This window comes from Pagrus major, chromosome 7 (genome assembly GCF_040436345.1).
Source record: "Pagrus major chromosome 7, Pma_NU_1.0".
NCBI classification, from domain to species: Eukaryota; Metazoa; Chordata; class Actinopteri; order Spariformes; family Sparidae; genus Pagrus; species Pagrus major.
The window spans coordinates 23621330-23639518 of NC_133221.1; the positions used below are offsets into that span (position 1 = coordinate 23621330).

The window sequence follows — 18189 nt, forward strand, 5'->3', positions numbered from 1 at the left end:
ACACAAACAAACTCTACAAAAGCTGCAAATTCCCTTCTGTGTCTGTGGGGAACCATAAACAAAAGTCTGGCAGTTATCAAGAATCAACAGCAGATGGCAGCACTCATTGAAAGTCAATGACTGGAGTCATACTGCTGCACAACCAAACCACTGTAGTCAGAAATGCCTTCAAGGAAAAGCCACAAATTTATCAGTGTGTACCATCAGTTAAAACAGCTTTTCAATCAGTCTCCTCCTATTTGTGTGTAGATATTTCGGATATAAAGCATATCTATTGAACCAAATACTGAAAAATGTATAACTTACTGTAGTAGTTGAGGTTGCGGACCCAGTTCTGGTTGGGTCTGTCTCTGTTGGATGTGTTGGGCGATGGGGGAACTGGTCTCTTAGCCAGAAAATCCTCGATCACCGTCAGTGTGTTCAAACTCTGACTGCAGGTGGCAGACAAATGGCAAAATTAGAGACTGCAGAAAAATCTTCAATTGTTAAAAGTACTGCAAAGTTAACCAAATCAGAAAATGAAACTGGAGAAAACCCCATTAGCTGCACAAGTGATTTGTTTAGCTACAATTAGTTTTGGTTCGCTGTTGTGCTCTTTTGTCATCTGATCTTTTACCTGAAGACGAGCAGTTTGTCTCCCTTCCTGACGCTCTCCTCTATCAGGTGGAACAGCAGCACCATTTTCGCTGAGTTCTCCAGGATGCCGGGCTTGTAGTCACACATGATTTCCTTTGCCTGGTCATGTGAAGAGATAGAGAGAGAGACAGTTACACTTTACAGTACTTTTTAACATAACCTTTACATTATTTAATCAGCTTAAACTGATTTAAAAGAAGTGAGAATACATTGCTGGTTTGCAAAGTTTAAACACAAGATGAAATAACAACCAGAGCTGTGAAGCACTCTGCAGTTTTCTGATCCAAAATCAGCTCGTTATCTCAAGATTGTCTCTCACCACGTAGTACAGAGGTCCCACAAAGGTCTCAACATTTCTTGATATTACTGAAAACAGCCAAGTCCCCACAGTTGCTGCTGCTTTCTAGCAGAATCTTTAATCACACTTGTTGCTGCCAGGCAAATAAATCTCCAGCGAGTGTAGTGAGTGGAGTGTAATAAGGCTTAGGAACAATTTTGAGCTCCATGAGGCCTCATATATCAGGAGAGGATAAGTGTTCGAATTTTGCAAACTTTAATCGTTAGAAATCATGTACTTAAAGTTGGTGAGTCCATCAACGTACCCATTCATAAGTGATGACCTGATTGGCTTTCTCCTGCAGCTGGTTGAGACTCAGTCCACCAATGGGGTTGGGATTCTCCAGGGGTTTGGACTTTTGATTGGGTGCGGTTGGACATCGGGCGGGACCTGTGGTAGTGATGTCATCAAGGTCCAAGTCCTGGTCATTGGCCAGGTTTTCCTTTTGTAAGGCCTCGTAGAGCACGTCAGGATGGTTCCAGATCTGAATAATAACAGGAGATCAGCGGAGTGAAAACACTTTCTCAAGGTGAGAATCACTGGATTTGCCAAATAGTATAAACATACAGGAATTTATCTTGGTGCAGAAAAATGTTGACTAAGATAATAACTTGTGTAACAGGACTACAAGGACAGCAGGACCTCATAAAGAACAATATGACTTTTGTTAAAGTAATTTTGATTTTAATCCTCTAATTGCAGATAAAATTACCCTGAATTCAGGTAATGATCCACATACACGCCCTCCTGCTCACCTTGCAGCAGACACAGAAAGCCTTCAGCGGGTTAAGGCTAAGCCAGCCAGTGTTTCCTGCCTCCCTGAAGCGGTTCATGAACTCTGTGTAGAGTGCCCTCTGCAGGGGAGACAGACGCACCAGGAGCACATGTTCTTCTTTAGAGGGCAGCTGGTCCTTCAGGACGTCATGACCTCGTCTGGAATGAAGTGTTATTAAAAATGAAGTCTGAGCAGTAGAACCTTTGTTTCTCTATTAAATGTTTAAAACAGTTCAAGTTTTGTTTTTGGAGCAGTAGTCAGTAGTCAGCTGTCTCACCTCTGTACGAAGCCCTCTAGCAGGCTGTGCAGGACGTGGCTCCTGTACCTCATCAGCTGGACGTCCTGAGGCGTGCTGTCCACACACTGCCCGTTCAGAATGGGACGCTCAAACATGTTACTGAACTCCTGCCGCGTACCTGAAGTCCACACAGGATGTAAAAACTGTAGTTAGAAGATTAACAGGAGAGCAGCCAAACAACCTTCATGACCCTCAAAAATATGTCCTGAAACAAAAAGCAGATCTTGTCCCATACCTAGGAAGTCGGGTCGGACAAAGTCGACCATGCACCAGTATTCAATCAGGTTGTTCTGGAGCGGATAGCCGGTCAGGACCACGCGCCGTCTGGTTCGGATGTTCTTCAGAGCCTGTGATGTGCTTGCGTGGCAGTTCTTGATGCGATGGCCTTCATCACAGATCACCACATCTGGACCGGGTCGAGCCAAGGCTCTCTCGATACCTAAAGGGGGAGGACAGGAAAATATATTCAACGATATACTACATCAATGCTTTAAGTAGCAGAAATGACATTTTCCCTCCATTTTCCACTTCTCTTCTCTTCATCTCTCCCACCTTTGAGCAGCTCCTGCTGCCTGTCCTCTTCATCCAGGTCGATGACAACAGGTCCCGTCGCTTTCTTGCCCTTCTTCTTCCTCCCGGCTACAAAGCTCTTCTTCAGTGACAGGAGACGGTACATCTCATAGCCCATCAGCAGCACACCTCCATCCTGTGCCCAGTCCTCCACCACCTTGGCCCTGGTCGCTGTGTTCCTGGGTAACATAAGAAAGAAAAGGCAAGTTCAGTTTATGCTCGTATTGCACAATTATTTTGTATTACAGAGAGTTTGTATCTCTTTGAATCTGCCCCAAAGCAATACAGAAAGTTGTAAAAGACATTGTAAAGTAACATATCTTCCAATGTAGTAACCCAGCTGCTCTCTGTGGTGGGTTAGAATGTGAACTGTAACCCCTTTAAGTGAAACTACAAGAATGAAATATTTGAATGAATGCAAAAAAGATGAGAAAGAGGGTAGAGAAGGGAAAAAAATAGCTCAGCTTTAAAGAAAAAAACACAAATTAATATCGTCAATCACCGTAATTGTAATACATTCCCAATTATTTACTAAATGAGCAACCGTCATTTAGCAGTGCTCGAACAGCTGGAACACACGCTTGCCAATTTTGATCATTTTAAGGGGTTCTGTTTTTTTAACTGAGCGGACACATAATGAGGTTACTGTGTCACTCTCAGACGAGACTGCATCATGGAACTGCACGCTCATCATGTAGCATTCCTCCCTTCCTTTCTAATCCCAAACACACACACACACACACACACACACACACACACACACACACACACACACACACACACACACACACACACACACACACACACACACACACACACACACACACACACACACACACACACACACACACACACACACACACACACACACGAGTCAGAAAAGTATTTCCAGCAGAAGCAGCTGTTGAGAAAGAGGATGACAGAGAGGACGAGCCAGACGAGGATCAAGTACAGAGGCAGGTCAGAAGGTCAGCGCCGTCTTTTCTCAAATTCGGAAGTAAAGTCTCTCGACTGCTTTACACAAATGTAACTGCATCCAGCCTCCTGAGATTAGCCAAAGACTCTGCTGCATGTGTGTGTGTGACCACTGTCCTGCAGTATCGTATTCTGACTTCATGTTTTTGAAGAAATCAATTAAGTTCCTCTTTCTCTACTATTTTTCATAAAGTTTTGAATAAAATCCTGTTACTCACTTGTGTTCGTCGTTGAGGATGTGAACCTTAAAGCTACGAGGTGTCACCAGTCCGGGATCAGTATCTGTAGGTAACGCCTCCGGGGGTGGGACCCACATGTTGAACTCTGACAACCAGTTCTGCAGCGTGTTCACCTGGGATGAAATCAAGTTCATATTTAGTCCTCATCATCTTGTAGCCTCCATACTGAGTCTGTTTATGTTTCATCTAGCAATGAAATTATCGACTGACAAGCCGACTGATAGATTATGTTACAAATCTAACTCAGATCACTCGTTTTAGAAGCAAAAACACAGAAAACCTGCTAGTTATAGCTTCTTAAATGCAATGAACTCAGTCGCTATTCTCCACTTCATAAATCTTAGATTAAAATGCTTTGCTTTGTTTTCAAACTAAGTAAGTGACTTTGAGACATTAGGATCTTTTGGAGTATCTTGTGATCCTTGTGATTCTTTTCTTATTCACTTTAAAGAGAAGCTGTTTGTCCGGGGGGCACTGAGCATATCATCAGCACACTTTTAATTCAGTGCTCCACATTCCCTGGTATACCAACATTAAATGCACAGGTGCTTACAGGTACGATGGCGAGCACGGTGTGAGCCTGCGTGTGTCTGAACAGGACGTCGATGAAGGAGATGACCTGCAGTGTTTTGCCCAAGCCCATGCTGTGAGCGAGGATGCAGCCGAATCCGCTGCTGCTGCCAAACCGCTCCACAGACTCCACCAGGTTGTCGTACAGGAAGCGGATTCCACCGATCTGAGGAGGAGATGGGAAGGGAAGAAGTGGAGGATGAAGAGATGGGACAGAGAGAAGAGAGGGGGTGAAATGAGGGAGGGAAGAGGGTGACAAAAGAGAAAGATGGAACCATGGTGATAAGAGGGTGAGGTGGCAGAATTTTACTTTAACCATTCAACTGAAGGTCAATTTGAATGTAAGACTTTCTGGCAGTGCAGCAGTAAAAATACCTGGTGAGGTTTGACTGCTCGCGCCAGCTGAGCTGACAGGAAAATGTCCTTCTCTGATTCTGGATGGTTCAAGTTGACCAGTACTCTGCCCTGGGTGTCCGGCCGGTTAAGGGCGTCGTTAGCGTGTGCGCCACTCGGCTCGCTCTCTTCTTCCTCATTGGTGGACTCACTACTGAAGTGGACAGTGTCGTCCTCGCCCGAGCTCAGATCAATCACATCTGCGTGGAAAATTACATTGCAGGTCTTTCAAATAGTTCAGAAAATACATTTTGATCTCAGACTGACATCTGTATATAAAAAGGGATTTTAATCTGCAGATGGTGAAATTAACTAGGATGATAAAAGAATTGTTTTACACTGCTTAACATGATATCTTGTCCCCTCTCTACACAACATATTCCAGTCTGATTGGCCAAATCTTGAGACATTGAGATGCCTCTGCAGCTCCAAACCTCACTGTGACAGTGCTCATCATTTCAAGGCTCCTTCCAGATACACAACAGATGATTCAGCAGTTTTCACATGTGCAATTAATCAGTGATGGAATGTAACTAAGTACATTTACTCAAGTACTGTACTGTACAATTTGGAGGTACTTGTACTTGAGTATTTCCATTTTCTGCAACTTATACTTAACATATTGTACTTTTTACTCCACAATATTTATTTGATAACTTTAGTTACTAGTTATTTTTCTGATTATACCTCCCGAGTGTACTTTGACCCTTTTAAAGTACATAAAGTACATTTAATATGAGATACTTTAAGACCTATGACTTTCACGTTCATCTTTTCTTCGCATTAAAACTGTTTTTGAAAGGGTTTTAAACACCTTCTGATGAAGAACCTTGTAAACTTTATCACAGGACAAACAAGTTAGGAAACAAACACTTAAGCTGCAGCTTTTCCCAATAAAAACAATTACTATTATATTTTATTGGCCTTGATGCATTAATCTCAAATGACGCGGTGAACCGCAGCTCAGTCACAAGCACAACTTGTGGGACGTTACATCAAATGTGGACGTCACTCAGCGTGAGGAGTGGAAAGACTGAAATCCATTTCTGATAAAAAGGACTTTAACGTCAACGGTATCAAGTGGTGAAAGTTACACAAGCCGGCAATCTGCGAGGGCATGACGGAAAGGGGAGAGGTGTGTGTGTGTGTGTCAGTATGTTAGTGTGTGTGAAAGAGAGAGAGCGCTTATATAACCACACTGAATGGCTGGTTATACAAGTAGGATTAGAGTGGAGGGGGAGACTGGTTATGCAACCCCAACTAGAAATGTCACTGTGCCACTGCGAGCGTGTGTGTGTGTGTGTTCGTTATGTGTGTGTTCTGGCTCATAACCAGGATTAGCCAGCTTTATTGCTCCACAGACCCACTCTGATCTGCCCTACAGACACTCTCTCCTTTTCATCTCTCCTCCCTTCATCCGTTTTGTTCTCTTCTTTGCTTTTGTCTCTCTCTGCTCCCAAATCTACATCTGATATGTCTTTGTTCATTTGTTCATCCCATCGCTCTCTCTCCCTCACTCTCTTTGTGTGTGTGTGTGTGTGTGTGTGTGTGTGTGTTGCAGGTGTGTGCGTGTCTTTGGTTTGCCTCCGTCTTGTATGTGTGTTTATCTTTAAATGTGTGCGTGTTGAAAGTGTGTCTATATCCTTGACTGTGTGAGTGGCTCTGTGAATGTGTGTCAGGGAGTGTGTGTGTGTGTATCTGGGAGTGTGTGTGTGTGTGTGTGTGTGTCTGCGCACTCGGGCAATAAGGGAACGGTACATGATGTACCCTGTGGAGGTTTTAAATATTCTGATGCACAGGGCAGCTAATCTACCCGAACCACACACACGGACAAGCACGCACACACATGAACTGAGGAGATTTTTAACCTCACTAGTTTAAATGTGTGCAGGAGACTTCCAGTAATTGGGTTTAGATGTGTCCAAAAAGGCTGCGGAGTCTGTTCAACTTTAAAGTAAGTTAAAGAAAACTAAATGAATGCCAAGTTTTACTTTTTTCCTTTATATATATATATATATATATCTTTACCAAGAGCACAAAAGTCACACAAGAGAACCAGCAGGATCTTTTGTAACACTAAACTGTCTCTCTGACAAATCATCCTTTTTTCTCCGCATCTGAGATGATCTCAGATGAACACTGGCCCAAATATCTGCCATGTTTCACCTCATTTAAATTTTTGGCTTGTTTTTCTATCCTCTGATTTTTTTTTTCTTGGAAATTCAAGTTGATGCAGTCTTTTAAAGCAACTTTCCAGACCCCTGGGCTCCAAAAAGCAATTTGAAACAGAGTGTGTAATTTAATAAACGCATGGCTGTCATGAGGCTATTAAGGCTGCTTTGCTTAATCTCTGAGAGACTGATGCTTTAGAGATGGGAGATTTCCACCAGACACCGAGTATCCTTAAAGTGCACCGGAGGATTGGCTTTATGTCCTGTGGTTGAACTGGGTGGCTGAATGTTAGCTATTAAACACACAGCTGCGTCCTGAAAACCTTTCCAACACAAAAAGTTAACCACTGTAGTCAGATTGAAACACATGCAAATGTCAAGAATTGTTCCAGGGTTCGTTTAAAAATGATGAAAAACAATTTAGATACAGCCTGGGTTGAGGAAAAAATAGAGCTGCATTGTTCAACAAACCCCTGAATTTAAATTGTTAATTTTGCAGCTACACCACAATCTGCTACAGTTCACTTGGATTAAACACAGGCTGGACTAATTGGGAACACCTTTGAAAACCAGTATTGAAGGACTCAAACACCAACATTAAACACGTCATAAATGTGCTGGCAGTTGTACACAACAGTTTAATCTTTGAATAAACCAGCAGTCTGGCAAGAAACATAGATGCACCAGCTGTTTAATAAACTGGTTTAATGCTACTTTTTTTATGCACAAAGAAATAAACTATAGTGAATGAGGCTTTAATTTTAAGATGTTGAGACGAAGCTCCTTCACTTTGAATGATTAAAACCTTAAAAAAAAAATCACATTTCCATCTTGCATTCATGCTATATGCTTACAGTTTAAATTTCCATCAGAACTTTAATGCATGTCATCATTACAGCCTTATCCATAACGTTTCTTTAACTGAAACCTATGATAGAAAACTGATAAAACATGGCTATAACAAATAGATTAAATGAGAATTATTACAGATTTTATGTCTCAAGGGAGCTTCAATCTTTCTTTCAGAACTCGCAGCATAAAAACGCACATCTTTATATGTTGTGGTTAGAAAGAGGACCATGAAACATGCTCTTGCTACAATCAGAAGTCAGTAAAGTAAAGTAAGTTTGTGACATGATTTTGTTTGGAAAATACTGTGTAGACCTCTGACTTTTCTGAGAGCTTTTGCTTTTTAAAACTGCAACCCATCATGGTTTTTGAACACTGAAGCTCTTTATAAATCTGTAATAAGCATGATGATAAAAAAAAAAGAACAAGATCGCAGTAAATCCTGGCTCAGAAACAGTGAAGCAACCCTTTCATTTCTAAAACTGGAAGCTAAAAGTTGGTGTAACTTGACATCTGAAAGAAATCTTCACACGTTGTACCAAAGCTCACACTGTGCTGTTTAGGCATCTTAAGAATCAGCAGCTGGCGTACTTAAGGCTTCATCGAGCTATGTGGACAGCTCAGAATATACAACTGGATGACGAGTAATAAATAAACCTCACAGCTCAGTGTCCCTATCTGCTTTCATGAACTACTAGCCCACTTACACAATGAAAGGTCAAAAGGGGCAACCAGGTCGGAGACCCTCAATGTGTGATGAGTGCACTCATCTGTCATTATTCACTGATAGAAATACAACCCAGTTAACGTGTGAAAGCACTGAACTTCAATTGAAATCTACATTCTTCGGGGAAAATTTGATTTATTTGAGTGTTTTGGGGTCTTTAAGTCTGAGCTTCTCTTTTCATTTCACTATTTTATAAATCATTTTGTAAATATTCTAAAAGTCAGCGGCTGATTCTGATTATTCTGTCCAAACATGGTGGGCTAAGCACATAATCATGCCTGCATGCTGAATTATCATTATGTTTGTCTAGAAGCTTAATCTGATCCCACACTGCTACCTTTCATTTTACTTTTGCTCACTCAGTCATCAACAAAATTTAACAAGGTAATGTAATTGTTTTCACCTTTGAAAGGTTCTTTTTGAAAGACGCTTGTTTTCCACTAATATGCTCCAGGATTAAAACACGTAACACAAAATAAAACACTTCATTTGTTTCAAGGTAATGAGGCTGAGGCATGAAAATCAACACAAACAAACAAACTCCTTCGCTCTGTTCGCTTTTTTGTACTCAATTTCCTCAAATTTGATATTTTAGTAGTTTTCTCTCAAAATTACGATTGAATGTATAAGTATTTAGGTAATTTTTTATTTATGTGCACGTGTCTCACCTGTTTTGCGTGTGTGCTCTGTGGTGGCGGAGGTGGGTACGTTAGTCTTGCCGTCGTCCTTGCTGATGCCTGTGCTGCTGGAGTCCAGGCAGATCACTTCCTGTCTGGCCAACGCCACTTCTGGCTGTGATGCCGATGATGCAGACGCATGGTTTGTCACATCGCCTGGAGAAAGGGACAGGAATGATTAACAGAGTTAAAAAAAACAAAAGAAGGAAAAGAATTGAATCTCATTAAAGCATACTGACCAGATACTAGCAAGCTGTTTGTACTTTTTTTTTTTTAATGGTTGGGTTAAAGAACCTTGGGTGGCGTACAGGTTAGAGAATTAGTAGACGCTGTTATTTTCAATGGAAGCATTTGTTGTGGGGTTGTATGCTCTCACCAGTTGTGTATTCAGGCAGCAGTGGTACAGGGAAATCCTGCTTTCTCTGCTCCTCCAGACGTCGCCTCCTCTCCAGCTCTTCCTGCTGGGCGACTTTGGTCACTGCCTCCAACTGATGCTCCCTCAGTAACTTCCTACACAGACAAAGACAAAAATAACACAGCATAAATATAGTAATATGTTTTTACAAACTGTCACTGTATTTGTCAAAAGCTTGGAGACACTTAGTTTTCATTGTATACATACTCATATGATGATGAATCAATTATGAGAGTCAAACCACAGAGTGATTTCTTCACAGCTGCATTAATCACCATTTATTCATTATGACCATGAAGGGAAATTACTCTGTAATAGAGACGTGACTCATTTAGGAGTTATCACTCTGAGTTCCTTTAGCTAAATGTATTGGTTTAACAATGCAATGCGCAGCAGTTTTCAGCCAAAAAAATCTAATAGGCCCACCGTAGGCTACACTACCTGTCAAGCTAACGGCACATGGACAAAGTAAGCAACTAGTTACAAACATTTACTTGCGTAGGAGCCACATATTTTTCTCAGGAGTTGGTGAATATTGGACCTACATGTACTTGTGGACAGAAGCACGACTCCAAATAAATGTTGCTGGAGGTTTGAGAGCGTTTGCTAACACGTTAGCCAGAGGGGCTGCGTCATGACGGTGTGTCCGTTCTGCTGCTCTCTAATGGCCAAAAATGAATGAATCCAGTAGGGCTAAGTGATTATATGATTATGTTTATTTAGCTTTTGTAATGAAGAACACATTGTGGATTTGCAGGCTATTATTTGTGAGATACTAGATGGAGTTTCAAAATAAAAGCAACCTAAAGCAATTAGCTGTCTTAATTTTAAGTATCATTATATTTTTTTCCGACTTCTATGACTTTCATTGTGCCACTGGCTCCAGCTGACTCTTCACTCAATAAATCTCTACAGAAACAGAAACAAATGGTCAGTCTTATGACAGCTGTATTTCATTATTTGAGAGAGAATTTCATTAAACAAATGATTCATTGTTGAAATTCTACACTATCAGATTCTAGGAAACAAAATCAACAAAGATGACTCCACTGAAGCCAGAGTTTGCTTCTCTGACACATGTTTGATGTTACTTTCGCTGTTATGTAAAAGCAACAGCATACTTGAGGTCGAACCACATCATGGTTATTGACAGTCAGAGGAATGAATCTGCAAACAGAGCGATCTTAAGTATAATCATCGACAGATTTCATCTGTAATTGGCGAGTGCTTTAGAGAGTGAAAATAAGTAGAAAGAGATGCAGCGGGGAGGTGATAAATCCTATTATTCAGCCAACAATGAAGGTTATTAGAAATACAATAAGTGTTGAGTAAGCTGAGTGTTAGTTTACTCTGCATCTCAGCAGAAACGTACTGAGGGGATTGTGTGGTAATCCCTTTCATCTCAGGGTTGACTGGTTACTGCTGCCAAGCATTGAGTCATTTCATGAAAATCTGGTTCAAATATAACAGAAAGCAACTTCTTGTCCAGTTGATTATGTTTGTTATAATAATGTTTTATTGTGTTATTCTCTGGCATAATGTTGAAGCTGTGCTCAATTTGCGTCACTTTTGTTTCTGTTCACGTCACTGGTGATGACCCCAGATGTCCAGGAACTACTGATGAAAGCTGCGGCGTTGAGCAACATCTGGACAAAAGCATGTATGTATCCAATAAAATGCCCCATGAATGTCTAATCCTCTCCTCTTTTTGGCATTATTTGTCTTCTCCCTGATCCATTTAATCTATCCTACCACAAAGATCTCTGAATAATGTCTTCTCATGTAATGTGTATATCTTTTTACAAACCATTATGGTCTGCTCAAATCCATCTCTGCAGTAATGTATTTTTGTATTTCATGGTAACCTGTGCTTTAATGTCATGGCAACAGCCTCTTTCTAATTCTTCTTCTTTAATATAGTAAGTTCATCTCTTCATCTAAAGCTTTAATAAGAAATCTCTGCAGAATAAACAGGCGGGTGTCCGTCTGAACTCTCCTCTCAGGTTGAAGTGAACGAGTTGAGTTCAGTACCTGATGTTGCGTCTCATGTGTGCTGGTTTGGAGCCCCTCTTCTTGGTTCCTGTCAGGGCGGAGGGAGGGGAGGGGCTTTGGCTGGCCGGCCTGGAGCGGGGTCTGGATGCGGGCTGGGAGGGAGGAGGGTGGGCCGGCGTCTCCCCCGAGGGTGAGGTAGATGGGGGAGGGGTGCACTGCCAGGCATCCGAGTCACCTCCCTGAGCCTCATTCTCGGAGCTGAAGGGGGCGCCGTGGGGCTGGTCTGTGCGAGGACAACAGGAAGAGAAGAAAGGAAAAGTTATTGAAAGAGTTGTGAAAATAAAGTTTCAGGAATCGACTATGAATTTAATTCCCAAAAATTCCCACCTCTAGCAAAGCACAAATCCTGCTGTTGTATCATAAATTGATACTGAACATACTGTGTAAAAATACAGTATTGTATAATAAACTTCTGAGTGCTTCCACAACTGAGGAGCCTGTTTCAGGTGTTCACAAATGAGCAGCAAATAAAACCATAACAAAATATTCCCAACTGCCACAACCAGGACACCCTCCCTTTAAAGCTCAGGTGGTTGTGTCATTAGATGAGTACAGTCGGGCCCTCTGGGCGTCCAGTAACGCCTCACCACCTGTAAGTGCTCCCAGCACACACCTATTAATTATAACTGTCAGTACAACAGGAAGATATAAATCGTATACATGAATTATTGGGTAATGTGAACAATCCAAGTCAAACATGCAAATCCTCCCATCAAGCACGCAGACACTGTTAATGCATCAGCACTGTCTGCTTCCATTACGATGTTATTCACTGTACAGTTAACATGTTTGTCCACGTTCAGGCAGGTGTGTGATGAGATTTTCCTCGTCCATAAAAATAAGACAGGGACGTTACTTGGTAAAGCACAGACTGTTATTTCTCTTTTACCAAAAGTGCAGTTTATGAATTTTGGGGACAAACCACAATCGTTCTTTCTCAAGAGACTCTCTGGTCACCATTATTAAAAATATTAAAGGGGCACTATGTAGCTTTGGAGAAGAAATTCAAACTATTAATGAGGTAACACTAAGAAACAGAAATATGTATTTTTTCCCCAGAACACTGTTTGAAGCTAGAAAAGGTGGCAGGGTACGCCACATATAAACAAAGTAAAGCAGTATGAAATGGTGTTGTCCTTTAAGGTCAGTTTGTTTATTCAGTTTATTCAGTCATGAAAAAGTTTGTTGAGGCATCTCTTCTGATTAAATTTCCTTCCCCAAAACTACAAAGTGCACCTTTAAGGCACAAAATCACTCATTTGCCACTTAAAAAAAATCCAATAGTGTTTTTGTGTATATAAGATCAAAGATTAACCAAAGGAATCATTAAATTACATTTTAATGAAATGGTGAAATGTCAATCTATTCACACATCTTGCAGCATGTCTTATTCATCTGGACTTGTTTTTCGAGCTGCTGACATCTTTCCAATTACGCCTTCATCAAAATGGTTCGACTCGTTCGAGCAGCCAGAGCCTGTAAGTTTTCAAATCGATTCAAATTAACATTTAACTTTACTACATTTGGGAAACACCAAGAAGATTCCTCTCATCCAGAGTCGAAGCATGCTTCAATACAAAATGGTGAAAACCTCACCGTATGGCACCTTTAACCCTCTTCAGTTGGTCTCACTTCTATTCTTCAATCTAGTTTTCTCTGTTTCTTCTACCCTCAATCTGCCTGTATTTCACTTTCACCTTTCTTCTTCTTATTCCCTCCTCCTCCTCTCCCTCTCTCAGTTGTTCTGGCAGAGACACACTGAACCAGATCTGAGGCTTATGTAAGAGCTGGATCATAAATATGGACGACTTATGAAACACAAGACAGGACACAAACACTGACACACACACACACACACACACACACACACACACACACACACACACACACACACACACACACACACACACACAGATAAAACCACACACACACACACACACACACACATTCCAGTGGACAAGTGGTCACATAACAATATAAATCAAAACACACACACACACAGACACACAAATGTGTAGGCCAGTCCAGCCAAGGATCTGCCTGGGATGAGTGAACAAACAAGGACACACTGCCAACACACACATGATTTTGAGTTTCAACACACGCACAAAGAAATGCCAAGAAGACATGTTCACTGCATGACACCTGGCAAACCTGCGTTTCAGTTTCCAACATTATGAAAACACACACACACACACACACACACACACACACATACACCCCTAACATAATGGAGCATGGAGGCTGGTGATGAGCTCAGTGCGAGTTGAAAAACAACTTACATAAAACGCCCCTTCAGTCCGAGACGTGATAACAAACTTCTTGATGTGGCTGCTAATGACACGAGCCAGTCACAGTACTGAATCTGTGTGTGTGTGTGTGTGTGTGTGTGTGTGTGTGTGTTATACTTATGTGTCTCAGAACAGCATTTTGAAACAATTCATTTGCAATCATAGTGATATCAAATTAGTTACTGCCTGAGAAGAGAAGAGAGTAAACAAATTAAAATCCATTACAGCACAAATGTATTGGAGAACATTTATGACACTCATACCTCCGCGAAGCAGCACAACACTCTAATTTTTGTATGTTGACATGTTCTGTCTGCACTGGGATCAGCATCCAAATACATCCAGTGACAGACATGCTAGATTAGAGGAGCTCACTGGATCACTCAGCGCCGAGTAAACAAGACCTGGACCGGAGACCATCAAGCTGGTCTTAACTGACAACACTGGATGGATTGCCATGAGGGATTGGTTTGGTTGGAATTTGACATGGCATGTCATGACATCTGAGTTTTGTATTTATATATATTTTTCTAACCATGGTTTTGTATCAGCAGCTGTCTGAAGTGGTATTTTTTTTGTACACATTTTCTAATTTTTCACTCTGTTGTTTCTAAACTGCTTGTTTTTTCAACAGTCCCTGTAATTATACAACACTTCTTTTCTCTTAGTTTGAGCAATTTACATTTGTACTGGTAATCGCACAGAACTTTATAGTCCTCCGTGATGAACACAACACGGCGCAAAGTCGGCATCGATGGAGACTCGCTGTTGGAGGGTTTTATAACCAACTTCCACTCCAGTTTAATGTTTGGTTTGGGACAGTCCTTAATGTGGCGGACCCTGCTTAATGATGGACAAACTGACTAAAAGTGGGTAAGGAGAGGGTGTAGTGGGTAGTTTGAGAAAGGCCTTACTTTTTCTTCAGGCTACAAGTTCAAGGTAGGCCGAAATGTCTCTATGCTTAAAAATGTGAAGTTGCTGCCTTAAAAGCTTTAAAAGTTTTAGACGTGAAATGAGTTCCAGATGATAAGTAGTCAAAACAAAACAGACCCTGATTTAATAGTAAAATGTGTGCCGCACTGTGACGTCTTTCCTCTGTTTAGAGTTGATTGCTCATGCTAACTACCCCGTCCTCCTCTTTCCATGTATTTCAATAAAAAAAACAGGAAACATTAAAACACATAATGTCCTGTGCACCGCATGACTTTCTTTTTTTTTTTCCATGAATGAGCTACCAGACATTGTTTGTCTGGAACAATAATGGGAAAGCTTTCACAAAAATGGACACGGTTTAATGATTATTATACTTGTTATCAGAGATAAGAGCAGCAGAACATCACGATGTCCCAGATTTCAATTACACATTCACTCAATTTACCCCATCTTCCTGCTTTACCCTCCAACTCTACCTGACAGAACAGTTATATAAGGATTCCTGAAATGCACAGAGCCTCAACCATCACACACACACACACACACACACACACACACACACACACACACACACACACACACACACACACACACACACACACACACACACACACACACACACACACACACACAGTGAACATTCGAGAGAGACACTGAGGGGGCAGACAGGAAGGGAAAGAGGAGAGGGGAGAGAGATGAAAGCGAGGTCATCATTCAAAGAGAAAAAGAGAGATGTACTTCAGAGTAAGAGGGGGTGGAAACGCACACACATTAAAAAAACATGGCGGCGACACACAAACAGCACACGCAGACGTAGATTCTGGGAAGAAGGACCGTTTCCTCTGTAGGGTCAAGAGAACAACATGTCCAGGAATTATTCACCGCAGAGAGAGAGAGAGAGAGAGAGAGATGCTGGCAGGGCTTTTATGATATACGTTACAAAATATGATTTTAATAGTTGTTTAACACAACTTGTGACCACATACAGTGTCCACGCCTGCATGCAACACCTGATTTCAAGATGAGTGGTTCAGAGATGTTTCGGTGCAAATGGTTTAAAATCTAGCACAGAGCAAAAAAGTTAAATGGTCACATCAGATTGTTAAGGATTAGGATCTAGAACTTCAGTTCTATCCTTTCTTGTGATGTTTTATATCAAAGTGTGGACACTGACGTCAGTCTCTTATGTAACTTGTCACTTTGGCTGAATGCCAGCTTGTACTCAATCAGTTGTTTCTGTTATGCATTACAAAAACATACTTTGAAAGAGATATCTCACAGAATAAAATGTAGAAAAACAAGTTTTATAACCTCAAAGACACATGTCTACTATCACCTTTCTATAGCTCCATAGCCTCAGGATTAAACTTTGACAGTCACATCAAATGAGCAGCTGTAGCTTTGTTATCGTAGAGCAATTTGGAAGCTGTCAAGGAGAAATGCTTCTCTTTCTCACACACTCACACAGACAGTCATGTTCACAGAGATACAGGGAGACGTACACATTCAAACAGCTTGGGGGGGAGTTTTACTCCATCATCACCAGAAAGTAGGGACAGGTTATACAACTCACACACACTCAAATGCACAAAACGCATTATATAACTAATGAATCATTCCATACTTCCCACTGGGACCATGGAAACTGAAAACCTCTCTGGAATCGTGCTAAACAAACACACACACACACGTTTCGGGTGACTTAGAAGGAAATGATGCTACGACACAAGAATGGCAGCCCTCCAATCAAAATATCCAGTCAAGATAAAAGCTGTGAGATTGGCTGCATGGTGTCAGACACACACAAACACTACATTATACAACACTAATCACAGCTGCATTAAAAATAAATCAACGCCTCTGTTTGTATTCACATAAATGACGCTATGACCAAGTAATTTACAGTAAATATACTTAAGTATTATAAGTAAAAGTAAATTATACATATAGCTAATTACATGTATATACAGTATAAAGTGTATTCTATGGGTCGACCATTGACCTGCCTTTATTTCCAATGGCCAATAAAAAAAATTGAAAACTGTTCTCTGATGCGTCAATCTGCAAAGTAACTAGTAACTAAAGTTATCAAATCAATGTGATGGATAAAAAAGTACATTTGCCTCCAAAATGTGGCAGAGTGGAAGTTTAAAGGGGCAGAAATAGACGGAATACATAGATATACTGATATATGCTACATCTTATATAGATAGAAACACTCAAGTAAAGCACAAATACCTCAAAATTGTGTGCAAGAACAGTATTTAAGTAAATGTACTTAGTTACATTCCATCACTGGCTATGGGTGATATTCTGATGATAGTATCATTTTACTTGTCACATTACGGTGACTTTAGACAGAGCCTCTTTGTTTTACTGTAACTTGAGAGAAACCAATAAGTTAACAGAACTAACCTTCGTCTTTATCAGAATTATAAAACATGTTGCAGCTCGTCACAGATTGACTGCAGTAACCACACAAAGGTTTTAATTCTGGTCTATATTGAGCTTCCGAGACCTCCCTAGCTCATTAAGAAACACTCCCTTGTGCCCGGGTCCAATGGAGGTGTTTTCTTAAGGTGAAAATTAGTGTTTGGAGAGCCCGTGTTGCTAGGCGACTAAGTCAAACTCAACTACGTGGCAGCGAGCGTGGAGGACAGGGCAAAAGAATCGTGATGATCCGTAGGACACATGAGACGATACACAAGGTACGAATGCATTTGAACCCTGGGACTCCATCACTAACACTGACAAACACCACGCAGAGAGAGTGAGAGTGCCGCCAAAGCGTGTTGATGAAATGCTGAATCATCGGCAGTCAGTAAGTGTCAGAGTAAATAGCATCCGCAGCAAATTTTCTAACCATTAATTTTTTCTGTTGGACACTCCCTGTGGGTTAAAGACTTGCTGCTCCTCACAAAAACAACACAACATGGACTTGGGAGATATGCGGCTCAAAAGAATGTGAGGCCAACGGCAACTAAATCATGACTCGTGTGTATGTGATGTGTGTGTTTGTGTCTGTCTCAGAGGGGGGTTGGAGTGGGGAAATGTCTTCTGCAACCACAAGGTTATGTAACCACATACGTATATGTTAAGTGTTTATATAACTCCTCGCACTGCGCTGATGAACATAACACCCTGACCGTGTAACAGCACTGTGTGTGTGTGTGTGTGTGTGTGTGTGTGTGTGTGTGTGTGTGTGTGTGTTTCAAATCAGTGGCATGCCCTGAAGTGTGTCGGTGTTCAAAAGGAAGACAAATAGATAATGAGAGTCCACA

At 41.2% G+C, this 18189-nt stretch overlaps 1 protein-coding gene across 3 annotated transcripts in view; it reads right to left on the minus strand.

Moving 5' to 3' along the window:
* The window catches only part of LOC140999389 (helicase ARIP4-like), a 79701-nt gene that overhangs the window by 7816 nt on the left and 53696 nt on the right, over positions 1-18189 (minus strand). For all 3 annotated transcript variants that reach the window (XM_073469749.1, XM_073469751.1, XM_073469750.1), the window contains 13 exons: positions 11664-11907; positions 9594-9727; positions 9209-9373; positions 4776-4993; positions 4384-4566; positions 3810-3943; positions 2599-2795; positions 2282-2485; positions 2026-2164; positions 1729-1906; positions 1239-1457; positions 617-735; positions 307-431 (listed from right to left, as the gene is read on the minus strand). In XM_073469749.1, the coding sequence (XP_073325850.1) occupies positions 307-431; positions 617-735; positions 1239-1457; positions 1729-1906; positions 2026-2164; positions 2282-2485; positions 2599-2795; positions 3810-3943; positions 4384-4566; positions 4776-4993; positions 9209-9373; positions 9594-9727; positions 11664-11907 (2259 nt within the window). The remainder of the gene's footprint in view (positions 1-306; positions 432-616; positions 736-1238; positions 1458-1728; positions 1907-2025; positions 2165-2281; positions 2486-2598; positions 2796-3809; positions 3944-4383; positions 4567-4775; positions 4994-9208; positions 9374-9593; positions 9728-11663; positions 11908-18189) is intronic.